A 26,554-nucleotide genomic window follows, 5' to 3' on the forward strand; every position below is an offset into this window, starting at 1 on the left:
TGGCTAAATTTTGTCTCAGGTCAACCAGATCAGAATTCTTGCTACCTATTAATGACTGGGTATGACTTCATATGTATGAAGATGTAAAGAGAAGTTTCTCCCTCTAATTCAGGCTTTTCATGCAAGATTGTAAGAGTTTTTTGTACTTGTAGAGTACATACAGATATGTAATTAGTTTGTCTCCGTTTGGCAAAAATGAGCCTTCCTTTACAGGAGCAGCATTCAGTTGCACATCAACATGTAACTGTTCCTTCTACTTCTTGCAAAAGCTGCCTTTTTGCAATATCTGAATTACACAGCTAGTACACAAACATGTATGCGTCTCTCCTTACCTTGCTTCAAGCAAAGCTGCCATATTGAGTCCTATGAACTGCAGGCAGGACAGTTTTAACTGTTCAGCATTATACATTGCTGAGAACTCCAGCAGCTCAGCAGCATTCTTTAAAGTAACTGCAAAGAGAAAACACAACAAACTAAACTCATAGAATCATGAAGGCTGGATAAGATCGGAAAAGACCTCCAAGATATCTGGTCCAACCGTCCCCCTACCACCAATATTCCCCACTACACCACAACCCTAAATAGAATCACAGCGAACAGGAAAACGTTGCTATCTCATGTAGCATTTTTTCAGACTTGTTGCACAGCAAAAACAAGTTAAACATCAAGAAATGTTTTTCCTTCCTAGAAAAAACACTAATGCTCAAATAGTCATAAACTACAGCAAGCTCCACATAACTTCATAGTAGCTTGAATGCAAAGGCTACTTCACAGAAATATAGAGGTCCTACGTATGAATTAATTTCAGTATATTGAAATTCAGTGGATCACTATAAAGGGGAAAAAAAGTTAAAAACTGCAAGTTTCATATACAGAGCATAGAACTCTTCATTAATCTCCATATCTCCCTTTAGGTGGGAGAGAGGAAAAAAAAGCTGGGGGGAAAGGGAAGTCATCAAGAAATGACAAGCAAAAATTGTATGCTGACTTTGCATATGAAGCTGAGCAACATCTAATGTTTTCTAGAAGAGACGGAACTTCATAGCCATGTAGGAACACTATTGCATCAACTAAACAGAATACCTAGGAGAACTCAATGCAAGGACAGAAATAGAAACAAAATAAATTTTGTAATGTTTTAAAGACAAGAAATTTGAATTTAATGAAAAGAGAACAGACATTGGCAGAAATAAAGCTCTGATGAAAGTCTGGTTTTTGTTATGATTTTTTTTCCTTTTTTTTAAAAATAATTGAAGATGGTGAAATGAAGAAAAGGAAGCTTAAAGAAATACTGATTATGCTAATCCTGAACCTCACCCAAACTAAAGAAGCAACAGTTAGCACTGTGCAATTAACGGCAGAAGGTAACCACAGCAAAGAAATATAAGCAAGGAATTCCATGCTGAGATAAAGACAAAAAGGCAAGAACTTTAATATCTAAAAAAAAAAAAAAAAAAAAAAAAAAGTGTATTTCCATCTCTGAACCATTATAACAGAAGTGGAAGAACTCACGTTTTTCTGCAATGGCTACTTCACACATTTCTTTTAGTCTGGATATAAGTAGCTGGTCTGCTACCACAAGAACATTACATATGAATTCCACATGTTGAGAATCTGGAAAACAAAGCATTACAGACAATGGGGGCAAGTCATGAACAACTAACACACAGAGCTTCAGCAAGATTTTAGCTGGAGACAAATGTATTGGCTCTGCCAATTCTGTTGGAGATTTTAACAACACAAGGAATTAAATAGGAAAGCATAAAGTGATTTATTTATTTTTTAAAGCTAAAGAAGAAGGGAAAAGGGAAACTGGAGTGTCTGACAAACTGGGAAAAAAAGGTACAACAAAGCTCGGGGTAAACAGTCTCAAAATAAAGGCATACCAATTTGGATTTTCTACATAAAACTTTAATGCAAGAATGGAACTTCTATTTTAAAAATATAAAACATACAGGAACTGCAGTTGAGTTGAAAATATGTTACTGGCACCTTTTATTGCAAGAGCTTCATCTGTATACAGGTAATCTATAATTATCTGCAGTATGTCAGAATGGATTGGCATTTCCAGAGCAGAACAACAGGAAGCCTAAAATGCAAAAGGAGAGGGAAAAAAAGGGTAAAATAAGTTGACTACTTAGAATAAAATAAAGAAGTAAGACTAATTATATTTAGCAGAGGTTCACATTTTCCATGTTAAACAATTATTTAAGCACTTGGACAAAATCTCTTCAAGTTCTTTAAGAACTAATTGAAGCAGAACAATTAAGTCGGCCCAGACTTCTGCATAACCAGGAAATTGCTCAGTGCTTTCTGTCAGTTCAAGGGTCTTCTCTAACAATCCTCTTATAACTAATTATTTTACCCACAACTGTTTAAAAGTAAAGAACTGAACTCCCTTCCTTTCAAGGTAGGAGATCTAGTGAAATCACAAGTTGCCACTTAAGAACTGTAAGGTTAATTTAGCTTTTACTGTTAATCCCACAGAAAATAAGGTCCTCATCAAACTGTTCATTTGAAGAACCATTCTAACCACATAGGCAAAGCTTTTATATGAGCAAACATTAGCCATTAAATCATGTAACTGTCACCGTTCAAGTTTATTCAACGTCACTGCTTAACAACTTCTTTATTTCAGTCAGTGCTGAAACAAAGTTTGATACTAAAAGATTTCTTCTGCTTAAGAATGCACTACTGGTACTGACATATTTCCCACCTTAGGTTTAAAAAACTCATACAGACATTAAGATTTTTATACAAAAACTAGAGCACTTGATTCACAAAAGATTTATTAAAGATACTATATTATGAATATAGTATGATTTAGATTTGCTTATGAAATAATAGACAACTGACAATCTACATACAGCTGATACAGCCATCACTAACACAGACGCTCAACACTTTTTATAATCACTTATCTCCCAGTGTTTCAGATAAGTTATCTCATGGATGACTGAGGCAGCACAGTAACTTAAATGATTTGTAAAGTTCTGTTACTCAGCAAAAAGCTGCCAGTATTTCACCAGGTTTTTAGATTCAAGCATTGGCAAAAAGCTACGGAAAGTTGAGAAAAGTCTTGAACATTGCTTCAGCTTTCAGTCTCTAAAAGACGCTCATCCATCTACATCTTTCCACTCATCCACTAAAAATTATCAATAGTATACAGACGCTTAAACAGAAGTATCTAGTAAAATCCTGATGTTCAGGAACAAAAAGACACTGACAGACAACTAGCAAATAGGAACTAAGACATATAGAATACCAACACCTTTTGAATCAGCATCTGGTGACTTTAGTGGAATAGCCCTTGATATGCTCTATTATATTAACAGTAGAAGTCAAATAGAGATTCTACACAGTGACTTTCAGTTTTACTGTACCTTTCACTCACTACTTGTGAAAAGCTATTCAAAAATGCATACTACTTATATTGTAAAATCTTTCACAAAAAAGATATGATAATACAACCAAAGGCATCAGTATCTTATAAGAACAGGCCAGCATCAACCTATGAACTAGCTCAAAATAAACTGCAAACAAAGTAATAATTTGATCTCCTTTGATATGTATTCTTACATTTATTATTCTCATAACACAAAATCAACAGTACAAATGTCAATTAACCAAACATTTTTTTCTTGCAAACAGAAGCCAAGAATCCAGCCCTTCCCTTCCCCCATTACTGAAGACACATTAGTCTAGAAAAAACTGAAAAGCTGTCACTTATTTGCTGTTACAAAACATACTACCACACACATTTATTGGCAAGCTTACCTCAATCCACGAGCTGCTTAACATGCTGTGAAAATAATCTGTAAAGAAAGGCATTTCAGTTGAAGATGCAATAGAAGTTCAGTTTAAAATAATAAAAAATATATAAATTTAATATACAGAGAGACACATACCAAGTCTTGCACAAAGTACACACTTATGACATGGGAATTCCTTTCCATCTGAAGATTTCAGGGTCACATCACAGACGTATGAGCTAGAAGAGATTTAATAGGATCAGAACCGTGACTGTTCAGGAGACTGTCAATTGTATACTATACAAATACATTCTTACTTGAGCAAGTTAGGACTTCACATAAAATACATTTGAATTTTAATAACATTAAATAAAATGAACCTAACAGTAAAGATATGATAGTTTCAAGGGAGAAGGTTTTTTTGGGCAAAGAAAAGATTCACAAAAGGCAGTAATCCCATCTCAGGTTTTTCCTTCAGAACTTTGTCAAATACTATTCCAAACAGCTACGACCAAATTAATTATGGCTAATTTTAGTTAATCTCAAGTGGTCTATATTAAGTTAGTTATTTCTGTTAAATTAATACCTACTACAAGCTTTGGCAAAGCATTTTGAAAGTAAAGTAACCCTACTTCTTTAAAAAAAAAAAGTTACTTTTGCACAACATAGCTTTTATTAATTACATAAGCAGGCTATTCAAGCCAATCATACCAAGGGAATTAAAGAACAACGAGCCCTTTTATAAGGGTAATGAATTTCTTCTACTGAAATATATTCCAGAGATTTTTCTCCTTAGAAAAGGACATCACACATTTGCTTATTTCCAAATCCATGTAATCTCAGTGTCATAGCAAGCATATTTGCAAGAAGTCAAAAAATTTCTCCTGGCAATAGTATTCTATGACAGTTAATCAACACAACATAACATCATACAGGAGAAAGAAGCCAAAATACACTATATATAACCTATCCCAGATTACCAAATCACAGATCAGCGTATCTACAGAGAACTTCCAAATACCCATCACCGTGAAGGGGACAAGGGTACACCAGAAGCTAAAAACATACCTAATCAACTTTAGCATACACTTAACAGGTAATGAGATGACAGAAGAAGAAGATGGCAGAGCTGAGGAAAACTTAATTTTAAATGTTTACCATTTCTTCTGATTAAACTTCAGTTTGTTCCCATTCTTCCTGTTGATAACATTAATTTTTCCATTTTCTAATCTGACTCCATCCAATCTGCAAATCATTAATATCAGTTATAAGTAATATAATTAGTATACAGTCTAAACTATTAAGAAAAACAGTTTCAAGAATTAATAGCACTTCAGTGGGCTACTACTGTAAACATGAAAAAGAATTAAAACCATTTTTCACAGAAAACTGCAAAGGGCCAGTTGTAAAATATAACTGACCTTTCTACACCTCAGCACTCTTATCTTTAGTGAACACTATACTTAAGGCCAAAGTCCAATATCACACAGCCAAAAATCTAGGAGTTATATATTCTACTACCAGTCAGTTATCTGAGCAAAGACAGTGGTGTGGAAGAGATGTATGTTTCGGCGCAGGCTTTTTAACAACCTAATTTATAAAAAAGATTTTGAGTTGGAATGGGGAAGATGTAAGAGTGTTGCTGGTGGATTACGCAGCAATATACTTTTAATGAGAAAGTGTTTTATCATGGCAATTTTACCTGGAAACTCAGATTTAGCAGCAGCTTTACATCTTTGCTGATTAATTCTGTGTTTGTGAAAAATACAGTGAAGACAACTGCCATAAAACAGCTCATTACCTCCTCCAAAACAGAAAGACAAATGCAGGAAAAAAATGAGTAATGTAATTCTAGAGATATTTGATATCACTTCCATTAGTTTCAACACTAAGAGTGCATCAGTTAAACAGGAATTTGGACAAAATAAATAAATAAAACAAGGCAAAGTTGTCTGTGGAAAGAAGTGGTAGACTATGGACCACAGCATAGAAATCCATCAACTCAAAACTCAATCAGATCCGCTGACTCTTACAAAAGAGATGTTTTACGACAATCATTTTGGAAAGTCAGGTCATTTGCATCAGATGTCGAGTCTTGGCCTTTAGAATTAGGGCCAACAGTACATTCACAGTGTGTAGAAGCTTACTGGAAAATGTTGCTTTAAGTACAGGACTGCACTAAGGAAGTCTGCTTCTGACATTATTCAAAGAAGTCATGTATGCTTTGTCTTACGAAAGAAGATCAGAACAAACTGACGGTGCTTCAAAGAGGTGACATAGCGTATGCTGTAAGCTTTTAGACTTAAAAACATAAAAAAGCAAAAAAGGCAGACTCAGCAACCCTAACTAGTCTTCAACTTTAATAACAAGTTAAATCAGCTTAAATAATACACCACGAAGGGCTTGCCAGAATATAAACATATTTCCTTTCACCTACCTTCCACTTAAATTGCTGAGTCCAAATTTTTTTGCAGTACTTTGCAGCATTTTTATGAGGTTAGATTCCTCACCAACAATTTTGCCTTTTTTAGACTTGTTCTTCTGTTTTTCATTTAGAACTTGCACTTGATTATTTCTGTAAATTTCAAATGAAGACTTTCTGTTGATATCTTCTTTGAAGCTCATTTTGTTCAGGTTAGAAATTAAAGTATTCTCATATTCTTCTGATTTTTCTTTATGCAGGATTTTTGGTTTATAACCATGAGTCAAAAGATCACAAGTATCAGTGTAAATGAACTGCAGAAGGTATGTGAACAGATCTGGATGAACTTTTTCGATTACATAAAGGTCACATCCAACAGCATCTTCATCTTTACGGTAGACATCTGGAGTGTCTAGTTGATCATCACTGGAAACAAACAGCTTCTTGAAGAAGTCAGAGCGTACAGCCAAGATGTATTTGTGCAGAGGGTAAGTTCTTGTGCCAATCTGAAAAGTCACATCATGGATGCTGTCCATTTCATCTGTTTCATTTAACAGCTTGCCAAAATCCTCTCCAAAACTTGATAATGACACGCTTGGAATTTCATAGAGACTAGAAGAAAATTAATCCCATAAGAAAATCTACTTTTTACAATCCCGTAAAATTTTACACAGTACGGTTAGTGAAGAGCTGTGAGGGTGTTCTCTTTTTTTTTTTTAATCATTTTTTATTATTATTTTCTTACATTGCTGGACTAATCAATTTCATGTCTTATTCTTTACTAGAAGAACCAATAATATGCTACTTAGACTATTAAACCACATACGTAAAATCCATCATGGTTCAGAATATCAAAACCAGCATTTCATTTTCATAATTAAGCCCGTATTCATGTATTTTCAGATCTCAATTTTCCAACAACAGGACACAAATATTTGCTGTATTTCACATTACAGTTCAAAGCAGTAGGAAAAAAGCTAATATCTACTCCTGTGTCAGATATATTAGAAACTATTACAGGAGTGCAAGGAACATAATTCGGTAGTCTATTCATTTTTCCAAACAGAGATCCACTTTTCGCTTTCATTTAGAAGTTGATGAATGGATGAATTTCTACAGTGCTTAGCTCTCAGAGTGTATTAAGAACTTATTAAGAACTACATTGTAAATGCTTGCTTTAAACTCTTCAGATAAGATATCAATGCTACCTATCTTAATTACTCAAAGAACTCAGCTTATTCATTTGTATAACATAGCTGATTACTAACAAGTGCTATTCTCTGGCAGTATAGATAACCACATATACTGTGAGTTCTATATGAGCTGAAAATTAGGCTTGTTTGAAAAGCAGAACAATTTAATTGTTATCACATGCACAGACACACAGAGGAAGAAATACATTCATTGGTATTTTAAATATACCTGGTTTTAGGATCTGACTGTAAAACAGCAAAGTTGCATCCATTAGGATCTGTAGCAACACTAACTGCTCGGTGGACAAAAGTAAGTTTCTGAAGTCGAATTCTTTCATAGACGCTGTTTGTTTCGGATGAAGAAGGTGTTTCACATGAAGCATTCTGAGGGCTTGATACAAGTTCTGCTAAAAAAAAAAAGATGTGAAAAAGAACACAAGATGGTCAAACTAATTAAAACGTGCAACTGCTAAAGAAGTCATAAATCTTCATAAATCTTGCCTTCTTTTAAGTCCACTGATGCAGTCACTAATAAAGTCTGGACTATGCTGAAGATTTCAGCTCACATATCAACATGTTTATTAAAACTTTCAAAAAACAGTAATACATAGAAAGCTCTAATTTATTGCAAAGCAGTCAGAACGTCAACTAGGCATTCACCCAGTCAACAGATCTGAATTCTGAAGCTTCCTTAAAGATACTAAAGCTACAAAATGAACATCAATAAGCAGAAAGAACAGAGTGCCTACAGATATGTAGCAGCACCAGGACAAAGAATGCAAAAAGGTGTTTGGGAACCACTATATGATGTAGAATAAAGGAAAGTAATGACAGAACAAAACTAGTACGCAACTCTGCAATGAGCAACAGAGGATTTTCTTGCTGTCAAAAAATAAGCTCATTTCTGCATAAAATTAAAGATGGAATCTAGATATCAAATGAGGCAGAACTACGAAATAAATCTGTAAAGCTCAAATACATCCCAAGTTGGGACTAGATCCGTTGCTATCTACAGGCTTTTAAGATATCTAAATAAATAGAGACCACAGTTTCAATTGAAATCCTATCCTGTAGTAGAGAGGTATGTTCTTTGCAGAAAAACAATCCATTAGGACCTCTTCTCAGCAATATGAGCCAAGTGAATAAGCAAGAAAGTGCTCTGGAGACCATACTACTTTCAGATAAGGGTCTGTGAAGCAAAATAAGGTTTCACCAGCTGAGCAATGACAAGCAAGTACATGCTCCTCTTTTAATTCAATGCCAGTTTTCTAGGACTGGTCATTTAATGTGTGACAAAATTGTTATGCTGGACACCTGTACTATCACTGATTTTTTAGAAGTACTCTTCTTCCTGGAAATCTCCACCTGAAGGTTAACCAAAGCGTAAGCCTCAGGAATACTGATGAAAGAAAACAGTAGTGGTCAGTGTACCAACCATGGAGAAAAGAACGAACTTGACACATAGTACCATTAGATCAAGCAGCAAGAAACAGACTGTAAAAGTTTAATCAAACTTTTTTTTATTGATTTTAAGTACTTCAAATTAGAAAGTCGTAACTAACCTTTCTTTTCTGACGTTTTTTTCCCTTCTTCCAGCCACTTGCCAGTAAAGGCTTCACCATCCTGTGTGACAAACATCATTTCATTCTTATTTAAAGCAACATCGGACATGAAGACTTGCCGGCCATACACCCAACGACATTGCTTCATGGAATTGTTAGACGACTTCCAGCAAAAAACCTGTAACATCAGTACCATTTTTTAAGAGAATGGGAAAACACCCATACAATATAAAGACAGTTGATATTATACAACACAGTATTTTTTAAACACAAGAACACGCCACCTCAAAGTCACATATAAAAAGAGAACAATGTCCTCTAAAGTCTTATCCTAAAACATTATGAGCATCTATTACAAAGAACCTACAAGTAAAATGGAGAAACCCTATTACGATATCTAATCTATTTGCCCACAAAGGGCATTTGAAAAGCTTCTCTGATTATTTAAACATCTTTGTAACATTTATTTACAGGACAGTTTTTACTGCCATTTCAGTACAGACAGCAAAAGGTAACAAGTCAAGTCAAGCAACAAGCTTAATCCAATTCTTGATTTACAAGTTTTTTCCCCTGGTTTGCTTAGAAATCAGGGGAAATTCAAAGCTAACAGAGCAAAAACATAAAACATTTCTTGCTGATTGTTTGACAAAAATCTTAAGTTTCTCTGTAGCATCCAAGGTTCTGCAGCGGAGACTACAACCAAATAAAAACATGAAAACATTCAACACAAACATGAAGGACTACAGGCATGAAAAAGAAGCGTGGCCAGTACACTGAGGGAGGCGATTTTCCCCATTTGCTCTGCTCTCATGAGACCCCACCTGGAATCCCATGTTCAGCTCTGGGGCACCCAGCACAAGAAGGACATGGACCTACTACAATGAGTACAGAGGAGGGCCTAAAAGATGATCAAGAGGCTGGAGCACCTCTCCTATAAAGACAGGCTAAGGGAGTTGGGGTTGTTCAGCCTAGAGAAGAGAAGACCTGGGGAGACCTTAGAACAACCTTCCAATACCTAAAGTTGGCCAACAGGAAAGCTGGGGACAGACTCTTTGTCAGGGAGTGCAGGGATAGGACAAGGAGTAATGGCTTTAAACAAAAAGAGGGTAGATTCAGATTAGATATAAGGAAGAAATTCTTTACTCAGAGGGTGGCGAGGCCCTGGCACAGGCTGCCCAGAGAAGCTGTGGATGCCCCATCCCTGGATGTGTTCAAGTCCAGGCTGGATGGAGCTTTGGGCAACTTGGTCTGGTGGGAGGTGTCCTGGCCCCCAGCATGGGTTTGGGTCTGGATGATCTTTTAGGTCCCTTCCAATCCAAACCACTCTATGATTTTATGCACAGCAGGACCCCATACACAGGTGTACCGTGGGTGTCCGTAAGAAGTGCGCACACAGCAACAATCCTGTGGAAAGTAAGCCCAGATGTGACATCAGTGATGCTAAAGTTGGGCTTTCTTCTTGCCCCATTGAAGGAGGTGCAAAGGTCTGTCAATACCTACGTAAGGAAGAGACAAAGGAATCTGACCTGTTTCCCTCTCGTGCATTGCAGAATCAGTGGTCCAAGTGCTCTGCTCAAGCAGTGCCAACCACAGCAGGCTGCCCAGAACCATGGCCAGATGGCTTGACCATATTCAAGGTGTGAGACTCCACGATCTGTCTGGACAACCTACATCCATGCTCAGTCACCTTAACAGTGAAAAACCTTCCTGATGTTCAGAGGGAACCTCCTTGAGATTCCCTCCAAGGCCTCTCTTCTCTTGGCTAAGAAGCACTCTCCTAAAGATAGTACTAGACTAGGAAGTGTTGATTCAGGAAAAAGTAGTACTAAGATCCCATCCCTCTCTTTACTCCATAATGCCTACATCACTAAATCACAAATCCTAGCATTTGCCAGCATTTAGCATGGGAAGTATGCCAGGTAGGTTGACACAGTTCCACTGATGCAGGAAGATAAGTAGTTTCTCTCTGTCAAAGTAGTATCACAAAAATGTCAAAAGGGCACTACCAATAGTACAGATGCTAGAGATGCTAAGCCCCATATGAGCAAATACTGAACTGGCAGTTTATCATCTCTGATACAACTAACGACCTAATAAACTGATAAGATCTATTCAAATAAATGCAAGGAGAGAAAGGAAAATACACACACTGATCTCTATTTTGATACACAAAGTCACTTTTCAACATTCTTGAAGGCAGCACTTCAGTAACAACATGTTTTCTCAAATGCCACTAGATGGCACTGAAGGCTTAGGTCTCCCAGTGAACAGACCTATGCTAGAAAAGGCTACTGAAGTACCCCATAAACTACTCCTCTGTGAGAGAACAAGGGAAGAAAACAATAAATCTTCCATATTGCTGCAGTTTTAAGAAAACACAGTGTCTACATTTAGCTGTAAATCCTAAGCTATTCACTGGGTTTAGCTGTAACTTCTCTGCAATACAAGGGACATTTCATCTACAGAAATGCTGCTTTTCAGCAAACATGTCAGAGGCTATTTCTGAAACTGTTTCTGGAAGGTGTAAAAGTGACCAGGGATGCAGGATAAAAGGAGACAGGAAAGAAAAAAGACCATGCATGCTATAACCACTTCTGCAGGCAGAAATAAAAGAGCTTCAACCTCCAATGAAAAGACATCAGATGTTTACAAATTTAAAAATAAACTACTGTACATTACTTACACAGTTCATCCCATAGTTGTTTTTTTTGTGTTTTTTTTTGTTTTGTTTTGTTTTTTTTAAATGAATTGCATATTCTCTATGAATGATTTTGTACCACCAACTTATGTTTAAAGTAGAACAATAAAGATACAGTTATCTGGTTATTGTTTCAGCATGCATTTTAAATTCCTACCCAAGGTAAGTTTCAGTTCAATTCTCAAATCAAAACACAGGCTCACCAAGGGAGCCCAAATGGTTTCATTCTTATTAATCAGCTTATTTATGCAGCTTACTATATAATAACAATTTTAGGAACACAACTTACTCTTCCAGCTTCATCCAGTGCTAAAATGCAAATCTTCTGACCCCCATTTTCTTTAAGATGCTGGGTATCTACCTTGTATTCCAAGCAGCCCCCATTAACCAGAACTTTTTTCAGGTTCAGCTGTCTGAAAGAACGCAAAATATTAAAGTAGTATTTCTTCTTCATGTACAGATATTGCTCCTATGATAAAATGCGTTCGCTCATTTAGAGAAACGATTTTAAAAAGCTGAAGTAGTGACACTGAACAGCTACTTAAGTTTACTTATCCCCTGCTGGTATAACTAACAATTGGTAATAAAATACTATTAGTGGACTACATTTTTTGCCCCCCCCCCCTTTTTTTTTTTTTTTAAAGTAAGTTGCATCCTATCCACACGTTCTTCACAAAATTCCATGAGTGAAAACCACTGTATGGTTTAGCTTTGATTTTAGGCATTACAAAAACTACAGTCTTAAGAGTTTTATTTAGCAGTTTGTATTAAAAGACCTATTCTATCCCAGTAAGCTGTTTCTCACTTTCTCTGGGGGCATTGTTTTTAACTGATCAGAACCATGCAAGATAACACTTCTCAGTTTCCTAATACAAGACTGTAGTAAATGGAGTTAAGTTTTTCCAAGTATCAGCACTGTTATTTAACATGTAAAAAATAAAGTATAAAATAACCCTTAAGCTAACACATGTATATGAATATTGCTACAATTTTAATCATAGCTGAAAAGATATAACTGGGAGCTGTCAAAATTTGTTAATCACCTCTTCTGAATAGTTAATGTAAACTAAGTCAGAGAGAATGGGACCATATGATTTAATAATAGTAATTTATGAGTCATAGGCCTAGTTTCTTCAACAGGTTTTACATTCCAGTTTTAGCACATGGACCAGATGACTTCACAAGGTCACCCTTTCAAACCAAAATTACTCCGCGTAGCGTGATACATCCACATGTTCTTTATTAAATACAGAGCCAAACTTACTGACTCAAAATCATAACAACATAACTAAATACAACAGCACACCTTCAGTGCCTCTGCCAAGACAAATATATACAAACTGAGGTCAACAGATGAACAAGAAATACCAGTTTCAAAATTTTAAAACCCATGGCATGGAATATTTCTTGTTAATATGCTTTTCTAAACTTCCTCGGTGTACTATGAGTGGATCTTAGGCTCATCTAATAACAAAGAAAAAAAGGATGGCTCCGGTTCATATGTAAGAACTGCAAATGAAGAAAACTCGGTGAAACATTGTATTAGCACTACTTTATACACAAAAGTCTTTAAAATAGTTGCAAGCATAAGACTACAGTGAAATCTACACCTCATAATTCACGACAAATTAGACAAGTAACACATACTTTGAAGCCATCTTTTTGCACTGGTAGTCTGCAAGCAGATATATATCTCCTCTTTCAGTGACGCATACTGTAGCACCATCACTTGCAGACACCAGGGACACAGAGGTATCTTTATGGTGCAGAGCAGAAACTTGGCGAGGTGCAGTTATACATTTTTCACCATTAGGATCCAGCAGATAACCTAGAAAATACAACCCACCCCAAAAGCATCATTTCACATTACACACATTGTTCATTCAGAGGACATTGTTATGCTACTTTCAAGAACTTTTTAAGTTCTGTAAGACTTTCTCGGTAGTTAGATAATTTATCTTCAAAAGTAAGACAGGTAACAGATGCACCACACATACTAGAAAATATTCAAGATCTGATACAAATAATAAAGTAAGACCTATGCTACAGGGCCAGCTATTTAATATGGTTAGACTCTACAGTCGTACTGCCTTTCATTCCAAAGAAAGACCGTTTGTTTGATCACATTACAGTTCATGACACTAGAAGTACTATCACACTGGCATAAATTAAGGCTGGGAGTTAATGTGAAAGAAAAGACAAGGTTGGAGTTGTAATGTAAGAACTCCGAAAACATAAAAAAATCACGTCATTACTGCTCTGCTGCATTAAGAATCCTAAAACAAATAATCTATGAAAAGGTACACAGCATAATCCTGCTTTGCATGCACTTATGTCTGCACCACAGAGTGGACTGGGGTACAAAAATCCAGGAATACGCAGCAGATCTACCTCTAAAGATGAAAGCAGCCCTGTTCTGACAGGGCAGCGCTATGCCCAAACCTCCTATAGAGGGAGGAAGTTTATTACCACAGATCCATCACGGTTCCCAGCTGATAAAACTATACCACTTATGATACAAGCTACTGTCTCCATATGGTCCTGCACTGGGCCATGTGCATATCAGAAGAATCTCAACAGCACACGCAACCACAAAGAAATGTGACAGATGCATATACAAAAATGCATCAAAAAAAAGAACAAATATGCAATAGTAAGATACTTCTCAGACAGACATGTTTTTTCACATGCCTTTTTAATCTTAAATTGAATACAAAAGTGTCTGAACCTGATGTCAGAAGCAACAAAGATTAACTAAGTACCATTAAGTAAGTACCAAGCTAGCTAAATTTTGTATGCACAAAGATACAGAAGTGTGGAAATGCAAAATCTAAACCAAAACTGCAACATCTGTTTATTAGAAAAGACAAATGCAATTAAAATATCCCATTCGTACAATAAATTACAAAGTTCACTAGTTGGCAAAATATATATATTTTTTTTTAACGTTTTCTTTCCTTCAGAATAATATTGAATTAAGTGAAGATTCTGGTAATGATGTTGAAAAATAATCTACAAACGGGAAAGCATTTTACTTCAAAAAGATAGTATACAAAAAGCTATCAGTAGCTTGTTTACAGCGCACGGGGAAAAAAAGGACATAGGCAGGATTGATAAAAGCTAGTTTATGATTTATTAAGGACAGTATCAGTGAGACTTGGGGTAATTTGCAACACAAACAGTAACATTGTTTCCTGAATGGCTTCAGTAGCAGAACCACTCAAGATACACAGGAAGAAAATGAATTATAAAGAATTCACATGCCAGAGCTAGAGTCAGACTAGCTCCCATCATCTCAAAATGCAAGTGATTGCCAGTAATAAAAAATATTCTCCAAAAGAAGTGTGGAAGCTTGAAATCACCAGATTGGAAGAGGAAAAAAAAAAAAAAAAATAAAGAGAGAAAGCTTTAACCAAGCTTCTGTTGTAAGAAGCAAACAACAGCTTTAGTATGAGTAACATCTTTTAATGGCTGGGTTTTACTTTCAGAACACTTCTACCTTACCTAGTTGGCCGCCATTCAGCCCCATGGTATACACTGCTTCCTTAGTCCATAGCACTGTATGGAATCTGCCTGCAGCCACTCCAATCACCATTCTACCTTTCAGGTTTTTTGCCTGAACCTAAGCACAAATCCAAAGTACATCTTAATATTAAGCAGCAACGGGTGAATTTCACATGTACAAACTTCTGACAACATTTAACTCCCAAAGTCATTAAGAATACAGTATTGGTACAGTATCCATGTACAGTCTAATAAGTCAGGATTATTTCAGAAGTTTGTCAAGTGGGACACTTGAGACCGAAAAAATCTTTCTTTTCAGTATCTCATCAAAACTAGAATCTAATCTTCTTAGGCTGTCTTCATATGTAAGATGCCAAACAGGACGGCACAGCACACGTGTAAGACAGGCAAAGACAACTCAGGTGCTGCTAAAGTGTCAATTAAAGTTTCAGCTTGTAAGCCATAATGCCCTAAACACACTGCAGACCACTGTAATACTAATTCCACATGTCAAACTTGATTTGGTATTCCAGATAATTCTTGATGATCGAAAGTAAATACTGTGGATAAACAGTTATCATTACACAACTGAAGGGCATCCCATTGCACCCCAAAACACTACCCTGTTGCACTTTTGCCAAATATTATTCCCTACTTTTATAATACTAGCAGTACAATTTTATTTTACTTTTTTTACTCCAGATCAAACTTCTTTTCAATAAAAGGTGAAATAATTCTAATTTCCTTTAGAAATATATATAGATCAAGCATAGAAATATAGTGAAGTTGCAAGTATTTAACCTCTCCTGAAGCCTCATGGGCTCTCTTTGGTTATTTCTCCTCCCCGTTTCTATTCTTCCCAAAGTACTACAATTCCAGAATCAGTGCTTCCAGCAAAGTACACTAACGTCAAACTCTTAGATCCATCATTCAGTAATCCAAAAAGTTTTAGGATTATTAGTCTCAAGTAATGGATACTCATTATTCTTAGTCCATTTCAGCTACAGAACTATTTGGGGGAAAAGGTTTTTGTAAACTGGAGCTTGTATTGTACTTGCTACTAAAAACTTTAGCATTTTCCAGATTACAAACTGAGATGTAAATCAGGACATAGGTAAGTAAGTATTTAAGATTGAGATGTATGGTAACAGATTTTATCTGAACTCAGATTCCATTCTACGGTCCTGAAAAACTTTAAAAGTTATTTATATCATCTTCTATTTCACTTTTTGTTAAAAGAAAACCAAAAAAAAACAAAACAAAACAACATCAGCCAAAAACTTGTGGCGTGGTTTAATTTTAAATTTTATTTTTACCTGTCTGGGAACATTGCAGTTAGCAGGAGGAGGAAGAATACCCAACTGATGGAAAGTATTTAGACCAAACGTGTAAACGCATCCATCTTCTGTTAAAACAACAGTATGATCCTTAGCTGCTGCTATCTGGGAGCACTGGTGGCCAACTAAGCCTTCCACAAGTCTTGGAACCTAAACAAGAAAAAAAAGTTTTATATTAGTCATTGGCCACATAATTAACTACAGTGACACAAACAGATCATAAAATACTGAAATACAGATGAAAATCAATGTGAAAATACAATATACTCATTAACAAAGTTACCACATCCAATGCAATGAGACAAATTACTTTCCATGAGGTATGTGAAACACATCCTTTGCTATCAAGGGAGAGATTTTAAACTACCTGCTCTGAAATCAGGGTGGGAACTATATTTTGAGGAAGGTAGAAGTGTTTTAACTGTTAGATCTTTTGTTCTTTTGTTTTCAAATTACAGTGAGCAATAATGGTTTCTCCCTTCCACCCAAATACAGGATAATCCAAAGAAAACTACACAGAATGAGGAAGCAGTTCTGTATCTTTGACGCTTTATACCCTCTACCTGGAATTTTCTTTTATTTGACTGAGCAACATCCCATTTTGTAAACAGTCTGTATCCCCTTTGAAAAGAAAATCTCATTTTCTAGAACTGTATCCTTTAAAAAAAAAGTTCAAAAGAGATCTCCAATCTTCACCATAGCATCCAGCAACAGAGTATCAAGTTTTACCAGATATTCAATATTAGTAATTCTTAAAAATTAGAAGTATTGTGCTGTAAACTAAATACACACTACCAGGTACACAGGATAAGATACTGAAATCTGAGTTATGTTGCCATCATATCTGTCTTCTCAAGTTTTGGTTTTGCATACTGCAATACTACTATTCAGATGAGTTCACTTAATAGCCGTGCAAGTCTAACAAGAAGCAACCCTACCATCACTACCAACTCCACAGAACTGCTTCTGCCAGTCTTGACACTTATCTGACAGCATCATAAATCTATTTAAAAGACCAGCCCAGCAGAAAACCATTTGCTTCCACTTATCTGGCATCCTCTACCTTTTGGACCAACTTAAACCTAACCCAAAAGCTTCACCTCAGTATAAAATTATCTTAAATTATAATACATTTAAATGTTTGTTCTTCTACTCTTTGTCACATCACTTCTAGTACTGTTGCAGTTTTCTTCTGTTATTTTGGTGGGGAAAGGTGATGTTTTTTATTTAAAATCAACAGTAAATTGACTAAAAAAAAGTTAAGAGTACACTCACAGAAACTCTAATTCAGACTTCCTGTTTGATATCAAAGAAATATCATGCTAGACTACACACAAGACAGGACTAAGATACCAGGCATGTCTGTTCATCACCATGACCCAAACGTCCTCCTTGTCCATGTCCACACGTATAAATTTGACCTTTGTGGGAAAGGAACACTGAGTGGAATTTGCAGAGTACCACCTGAAAGAAAAGGGACAAAAAAAGAGCAGGGCAGGGGGAATACAGGACACATTAGTTTTCTTAGATAGTCCCAAAACACCTGTGAAAACTACCACATGAACAAGTCCAACTTTAATAAAGATAACTTATCATAATACAAACAGAACTCGTAAATCCGTATCCAATGCTGCAATACAGAATCTTCAACCCAAGGCTTAAATAACCTAGGCAGTGTTTTCAAAAATGCAAATAATCCAAGCTGTTACTACGGTATCCTTTCTAGCATGCTTTTATAATTACTCATGTGAACGCTAACAAACTAAAAAAGAGAAATTGTTGCTACTGAATAGGTAAAAACACAGTGAAGAGGCATGATTACAGCCTCACGCTGTTGGCCCCCTGCAAAACCTGCCCTGAAGTTAGTTCAGTTAACCAACATGAGTTCTTTCTATTACCACTATAACCACAGCAAACAACCTCACAAAGAAAGGGAGAATTCAACTGAAAGTGAAATGCATCTATTGCATGCATTTCCCTGACCTCTGCTTAGACAGCGAATTTACTGCAGCTTTCCATACAAATCTGATGACTAGGCTGGCCACAGCACACAGAGTCCCCAGAACAGATTAAACTACAGTGTAGGCCACAGTTTAGGAAAGTAGGCCAATTTATAAAACTATTGCCAGGATTTTCTGTTACTCAGGTACAGAAAACAAGATTTAGGCACACTTCTCGTTATTTCACTGCTTTACCTGTGTAGTAAACCTCTTTAAAAGCTAAGATTTAAATGATACAACAAATACTCTCTAAGGTTATGATTCACCTTCTCATGAAAATATGGGTAAGATTCCAGTATTACATCACAGGCAGTACCAAATCAAGTCACAAGGAACACAAAACACCTGCTTTAAATTTAATATATATTGCCTTAACTTATTTCAAGAGTTTGTATTTATCAAGATCTGTTCAAGCATGGCCCTGAAGGCTAGTAGAAGCCCAAAAGATTCAGTTTTAAGGGCAACAATACCGACTCAGATTTGCTGAAAGAAACACATTAAAACTGCTGCAGATTTTGCATTTTGCACCAAAGGCTTGTTCAATCTGTACTGTAAACTATTCTTAAACTGAAGTCACAAGTTATTAGGAACAAACTACATTAATAGAAGTGCTGTAACAGCACAAGCTGCTTTCAACACAAGACAACTTTTAATTCCACACATACCAAACAAGTTCACTGTCCCACTTCAGTTCACTACGGGAGCTGCATTAGAAGTGAGAAACTTAAAACAGTTACAGAAGCATCACACTTCTGAATTATTTTAGTCATCTACAAGCCATATATCCAAGGCAAATCATTAATATCTATCAAAAAACATTCTCCCCACCAAACACAGAGAACCATAATTCCCATTGGGGGATATGGGGATGTAGAGCAGCAAAAACATAATACAGCAGGCCAAGTCAAGCATTTCCTGGCTGCTCTAAGCTGCTTGCCAGATCAATGGAGACTGCTTGCTGAAAAATAACTAGGAAGAAAAAATGTAATAAATAAAATAAAAATCAGACCCAACATTTTATTCCTCTGTATACTTTCAAAAGTTGATGACATTTTTGATAGTTGCTTCCCCCTACACACCCCTCCAGGTTCACGGAGTAAGATGCCTACATAAGACTTCTAGAATACCTGCTTGATATAAATGCTGTTCCGAGGAAAGAGGTCCACCAATTCAGGATGATGTTTACTCTGTTGACCGCCATGACCCAAAGTAAAATTTATATTGTTTCCCCAGGTGTAAACTTCTGTGGGATCTGCAATGAAAAATATTATCTCTGCAGCTTGTCAACATAGCAGTTTCATGCATACTGAATTTGAAAAGTAACTCCTGCTGTTTCTATTAAAGATTTGAAGAGAAAAGTTGTTTAAGAAGATATTCTTATGAAAAGTAAGATGCTACAACAAAATACTTTGACTACAACATACAGAAAACCACCACTACTCACATTTATTTCCCAGCTGCATAAAATGCAAGCATTCCACAGCAGTAGATTTACTGTAGATCTTTTCAGAAGATCATTACTACCACCTTAGGTTACATGCGCTTTTCTTTTTCAATTTAGCAAAAAGCCTTTCCCAGAAACTCTTATGCACAGAAGCCATAAGCACCTTCATTATCTTTTATTATTTTTTAAATAACCTCTCAGTTACAGGGACATCCAGGAAACCAACGCACATTCGATCATGTTGCACTACTATTATAAGAACTAAAGAATTTCACAATACATTGCAATGTAAAATTAATACATGAAGTTCAGGATTTGCAGAACCAAAACCACTTAAATTGACTGGAAAAAAAAGCTGAAAAGGACTTTCAATGTACAACCACACTACATTTGGAGACATGGAGAAAAGAACCTAGAAGAGGGGTACAAAAATAATAAAACAGCATAAAAGTAAAAAAAAAAAAAAAAAAAAAACACACCGGAAAAACTTGTTTCCTGTCCAAGAAAAGCTTGTGTGATATGAGTTATTCTTACTCAATCGTTTCCTATTTCAAGTTACTGTATTTAGAGTGACTGTAGCTAATGTACCAAGTTATCTTACCTTAAATGTATTCTGAAGATTCAAGAACATATTCCCTCTCTTTTCACAAAAGATATAAAAGTAATGTAAACTACCCTGATGAATTCAAAGACATTGTCTTTGCTAACTTGATAGCCTCTCTGGTAACTTGAATTGAGATAAAAATTGTGGAATAGCAGAGGTTAGAAGATACCTCTGGCAACCATCTAGTCCAACCTATCTGCTCAAGCACGGTCAGCTAGAGCTGGCTGCCCAGGACCACATCCTTCTCAGGTTTTGAATATCTCCAAGGTCAGTCTCCACAATGTCTCTGGGCAACCTATTAAATCACTTGCTCTCCCCCAGGCCACTCTCCCTTTAAAAAACAAAACAAAACACCCTAAACCAGTGATTATTTGTCCATTCAGCATCTACATTCTGCATCTACTGTCTTGTGACATCAGTGACACCACATCTTCAGGTATTTGATAACTTATAAGATTCTAGTCGGGAACTGAAAATAGCGTCTGTGCTGGTATATATATTAATATGCTGTTGACATATATCTCCTTGTAAAATACAATTTAAGTTATTTGATTTCCTACCGGTTTTCTTGAACACCACATGGATTGGCCTGTCTTTCATCACAAGATCCAAGGCTGATAAGCCTTCTTTATCCTGAACATACAGACTAACACCATGCTGAAATAGAAGCAGAGAAGGGGAAGAGAAGAAAAGCTAAGGTTAACTCCACAGCTTGAAGTAAACCACATAAACATTTACAAAGCTAAATAAATCTTTAATTGAACTTCAATATTGATAAAATAAAATCTTCAGAATATTTATGGTTAATTTTAAGTAGATCTGGGGAAAAAAATAACACAACAAAACACCAATAGTTTAATTCTGTTCAGCTGCACATATTTTGTGATGATTCATTAACTGAGGAATTACTGCATGAAAACTGATTGAGCAATAAGAATCAGGGAAACACAGAGGAAACTCACCCGAATGAAAGTAAAGCACTGCCATCTAGAAAGAGCAAGAGGGCAACTACTTACCAAAAATGCTTTTATCATCTTTGAAAAATACATTTTCTTCTACTGTCAAGTTTTTTTTGTTTGTTTGTTTTCGTTTGTTTTTTGTTTTAAAAGTTTTGATATGCTAGAGAAGTGAAAATTTTGAAAAAAAATACCATGAATTTGAAAACAAGTAGGGAACAGTACTTCACAGTTGCTGAGAAAAAAAGCAAGAGGATGCAAATAGCCAGACCAGATAGACAAGATGATTAATCTAGAGAAGATTTACTGGGGGGAGGGAGAGGTGAAATCTTATCAACAGGTATAAAAAATACCTGATAGGAGATGGGGGAAGAGGTATTATCAGTGGTACCCAGTGATAAACCACGTGGCAATGTGCACAAATTGAAATATAAGAAATTCAATTTAAACGTATAAAAATATTATTATTGGCCTGGTGTTAGAACACCAGAATGCAGATGTTTGGACAAGATGATCACCCTTTCTAGCTCAGCTATTTTATAATTATATTCTATAATCCCTTCCTGTCATTGCTATAATACCTTAAGAACACTCGCTCTTAATAACACAGTACAGCAGAGAGACTGGCTAAGGAACTGGAAGGTAGAGCACTCTCCATGACTCGTGCTGCTTCTTAGAGGAATATCAACACAGAGACACCTATCACAAAAACCTCACTCACTTATGCAACTGATAGAAAAGAAGAATACATTTGGGGAAAACAGCATAGATCACATATAAGCAAGTATCAAAGATACAGACAAAGACACATGTTAGAGGATAGAATACATTTCCAAACTTTACATACAACTTTGAGTTTTCTAAAGAACAGAATCACAATTCTCCTAAAAACATTTATTTTGAAAAGAAAACATCTTCTCTCTGTAGGAATACAGCACGTGAAATATGTATTTATTCTTGTTAAGAAGCAGGGAAAAAACAGCAATGCAAGAAAGGAAGGAAGGGGACTGAGTGAAAGCCCTGGTTAACATATAAGTGAAATGGGGATTCACTTAATAAAATGCTGTGCATCTTGAACTGCTTCTCTCCCAAACATAAGATCCACTGCTAATTACTACCCCTTTCAAGCTCATTATTTCACGCTCTCTAAAAATACTAATTGGTATAATTACTGACGGGTCTATTTTTGCAACGTCTTTAGTCTGACATCACGTTCATTCTGCACTTTTCAGATCCTAGTGCCGATACTGTTCATACAAACCAGTCTTTAAGGAAGTCTATGATTGATCAAGGAGCCTGACTCAGTGCTGATTTCTGTATGGGCAAAGACAGACGCCTTTGGTAAATACAAAGACAAGTTTCAAGAAAATCAGTTTATGTTGAGATCACAGTGCACTAAGACTAAGTCTCAAGAGGCTTTCCATCAAGTTTAAAGATCTACATTTCTAGAAGTGATACAACTCTAAAAATTGTAGCTACCAAGGAAAACGGCAGCTGCAAATTACTCACCTTCAGTAATGACAAAACACAGTCGATGTACCCATAGAATATACTTCTGTGCAAAGCTGTCCATCCAGACTCCTTGTCTTTTGCTGAGAGATCTACTCCTTTGGTCTCAGCCAACCAGTCTAGCACACCTTTTTTGCCACAAGACGAAGCAAGATGTAGAACGTTTCTACCAAAGGCATCCTTTATAGTTGCAGCATTGTAGCAGTAAGAAGAGAGAAAGGCCTTGATCTGGCCTTCACTTCCTCTGGTTACTACAGAAATAACATCCAGAGCATGCTGTAGAGATCGACACTTTGACGTGCAGTCTGGCATGAGAGAATTCATCTTCACTTCGGAGGCTGCTCCTCTCCTTAAGGGGAACAACCATCAAGTATATCAAGGCACTCCAATTCAGTATACAACACAGTGCCTTCAAAAAGTTGTAACTCCAAGGATGTAAATCCAGTTTTATTGAGCTGCCATTAGAAAACTTATGTTTGGCACTTGATCCAAATAAATATTTATAAATATATATTTTAAGAAGTCTTATTTCACCATTATATATAACAAATATTGTCCATAAAAAATTCCAAAGAGAATGGCCTCACATGTGGGGAGGGGGATTCCCCCTCCACACACCCTTATTCTTCTAAAACTCCATAATTGCAAGGGAGACCTGAAAGAGAACAAAACAGAACAGATCAGTAAACTGAAAATTTTTCCCCATCAACTATACCAACTTAAATGCATAACTAGAGCTTACAAGAGCAATGTGGCAAGGGTTAACTGACTCCTCATGCTATCTGAGCTTAAATAAGGCATTCAGCCAGTCTGAAAAGCCATGACTCCCTTCCCCACCCCAGAAAATACCTCCTCCCTTCCTTTGACAGAAGTCTGAGGCTACACAGTGAACTGCTGCAAAAAGTAACCTAAAGAACAACAACAAAAAAAATAACCCTTTCCTTCCCAGCCTCCTTAGGACCCTAACAGTTTACTAATTATATTATTACTTTGTGATCAGGAAGCAAAGACAGATGGGGAGAACAATGAAACAAAAAACCCACACAGGTGTTGAGTACATCTTGGCTGACACAAGCTTTCAGTCCCAGCCAGCCAAAGGGAGGGACCACCACAGTCTCCTTTGGCAACTTCAATGAAGTATTATCCTCAGGTTGTCTTCCCTGGCTTGAACTTCCACCCATCTCCCCACAAAGCAGGCTTCTCTCCACCACTCCCAGAGCTACTAACAAAGGTGAGAGGGAGGATAGCAACAAAGCAAAGAAAAACAACTAGTACAAGAGACTAGTACAAGAGACTGAATTCAGACTGCTGCAGTCATGCAAGGCAAAGGTCGAAAGCTCCTGGAACTGGCAGGAAGAAATGATGGTCTAGATTGAATGGGAATGGAGCACATCTGCACACTTATTTATGTATACTTTCATATGCAGATATTATGGATATGCTTACTGTATTTTAGCATATTGTATGTATTACATGTTCATTATTACGTATGTATTACATGTATTTTACCTTTCTTCTTTGGCATATACTTTAAGAACTGTAAGCAAAGCCTGACAGAAGTACTCATCTAGCCTATTAAAAACTTGCAGTTAAATTTAAGTGTCACAGCACACAAACTTGAGAGAATAAAAATTACACATAAAACCATCTAAAATAGAAAAAGTGAAGTACATGCATCACCAGTGCACTGCATAAAGCAAACTGCTATTCAGTCCCAAAAGACTTCACACTAGCATTTCAAGCATAAGCATCAAAACGAGTCAAGGTGTGTTAAATCACATCAAACTCCTTGATGGTTTTGCTCGCTATTCAAACCGCAGTTTAAAGTCGTTCTACCAATGAGTAAAATATTCCAAAAGAAGCCAGAGAATGCTACCATGAAAGATGGATAAATGAAAGTGTTAACAACCTCCCTTCCCCCCTCCCCCAAAAAAATCTGCCATCATTCCAGCTCAGCAGTCAATGTAGACCTGCATAGGTATAGCCACGCATACCCCACTCCTTGCCCTCTCCCCAAAAGCCTGTCCATCTCAGCTTCCATTGTTCTCAGGCACTGAACATATAACAGCATTTTGCTACTGCCTCTATCTGAAAAGATATGTCAAGGAAAAATGACTTTGGAGGAAAAATCAGAAATCTCAGTCCTCCTCCTGTTTTAAGAATGATCATGGATTGCATCACAGTTTAAAACAAATGCTAGTGATGGAATCTAAACTTTCGAGAGAATAAACAAACAAAAATAACCCATAGTTCTAATCCGAGGGCATTTAAACATCTCATGACAAAGCCTCCAATGATTATTTTTCCTCTTCATTCGGAAGGGATTAAATACTTGGTTAGGAAATCTACAGATCACAGTTGTTCACTAGGTACTTTCAAAACAATTTCTCAGAGCAATGGAAAAAAATAGTCTTTATTCCCTGTAGTTCAGTCCCTCATCTCTGTCTGGGAGCAACATTTAGAAATGTTTCAGACTTAGATTGCCAGTGCACCACACACTCTTCTAAACAGCAATCATTCTAAAACTTAGTTGGACATCTGTAGGAAAAACATCACAAGTGCTATTATTACCTTCAAACCAATTTGTCACATTTCATGAATACTCCACTAGGCAATAAGATCATGCTGTGGAAGAAGTAGGAATTTTACTTCATGCCTTGTGAAGCACATCTTACATATTATTCTTTAAGACATTGCTAGTAGTGCTACGAAGAAAAATAAACATAAAAAGCACATAGAAAAAATCCTCAGGGAAGTCATGAATAAAGCTGACTAATCTGTTAGGCCCAGTGGAATGAAACAGCACCACCACCCAAGGCAGCAGCCCCGCCATGCCCCATGGTGTGCCTTCCCTCAGCAAATACTCACAGAATCACAGAATTTCTAGGTTGGAAGAGACCTCAAGATCATCGAGTACAACCTCTGATCTAACACTAACAGTCCCCACTAAACCATATCCCTAAGCTCTACATCTAAACGTCTTTTAAAGACCTCCAGGGATGGTGACTCCACCACTTCCCTGGGCAGCCCGTTCCAATGTCTAACAACCCTTTCGGTACTCATCTATTTACAGCACTGAACTGCACAGGTAAATGGTAAAAAGAGAATGTACATCCTGGCTCCAAAAACACATGTGCCACTACAAGAAAGGAACAGAGAGGCAAGAGAAAAACTGCTCCTTTAAAGCACCTGAGCTCTACCCTGAGAGACCAAACACCAAAACACTGTGGACAACAAACCAATTATCAAAAGGATAAAAAGTCTGCAAACAGACACAACCCTGACATGAATGCCACTATGGTGATACTTACTGCAGCTATGTGAAATGTGACTCTGCTGAATTACTTCTTTGTAAGTCATCCTAACCCAGCCCTCCTTTTCTATAAACATTACAACACTAGATACTATATTGGTACATTGATACATGCACCTTGCATTTCAAGACAGATGGCTGTCAATCACGGCTCCAACCCTCCACAACAATGACACACCAATAACAGTCACGTTATTGCAATATCTGAAAGGAGTTAACAATCAGATCCAGCTATCTTGAAATATGAAGTAGGCCTTTAA

At 36.6% G+C, this 26,554-nt stretch overlaps 1 protein-coding gene across 3 annotated transcripts in view; it reads right to left on the reverse strand.

Moving 5' to 3' along the window:
* Positions 1-26,554, reverse strand: part of IBTK (inhibitor of Bruton tyrosine kinase) — a 52,203-nt gene that overhangs the window by 20,755 nt on the left and 4,894 nt on the right. For 2 of the 3 annotated variants that reach the window (XM_084283846.1, XM_084283844.1), the window contains exons 2-18: positions 22,982-23,636; positions 21,077-21,173; positions 19,596-19,720; positions 17,822-17,932; positions 16,448-16,618; positions 15,132-15,249; positions 13,275-13,455; positions 11,917-12,040; positions 8,930-9,107; positions 7,597-7,774; positions 6,190-6,786; positions 4,911-4,997; positions 3,909-3,991; positions 3,778-3,815; positions 1,993-2,089; positions 1,513-1,614; positions 333-450 (exon numbers count right to left, since the gene is read on the reverse strand). In XM_084283846.1, coding sequence (XP_084139972.1) covers positions 333-450; positions 1,513-1,614; positions 1,993-2,089; positions 3,778-3,815; positions 3,909-3,991; positions 4,911-4,997; positions 6,190-6,786; positions 7,597-7,774; positions 8,930-9,107; positions 11,917-12,040; positions 13,275-13,455; positions 15,132-15,249; positions 16,448-16,618; positions 17,822-17,932; positions 19,596-19,720; positions 21,077-21,173; positions 22,982-23,305 — 2,729 coding nt within the window. In that variant the 5' untranslated portion in view covers positions 23,306-23,636. The remainder of the gene's footprint in view (positions 1-332; positions 451-1,512; positions 1,615-1,992; positions 2,090-3,777; positions 3,816-3,908; positions 3,992-4,910; positions 4,998-6,189; positions 6,787-7,596; positions 7,775-8,929; positions 9,108-11,916; positions 12,041-13,274; positions 13,456-15,131; positions 15,250-16,447; positions 16,619-17,821; positions 17,933-19,595; positions 19,721-21,076; positions 21,174-22,981; positions 23,637-26,554) is intronic. The other variant, XM_084283845.1, reaches the window with a different exon arrangement.

The sequence above is a fragment of the Netta rufina genome (assembly GCF_964035555.1).
Source record: "Netta rufina genome assembly, chromosome: 3".
NCBI classification, from domain to species: domain Eukaryota; kingdom Metazoa; phylum Chordata; class Aves; order Anseriformes; family Anatidae; genus Netta; species Netta rufina.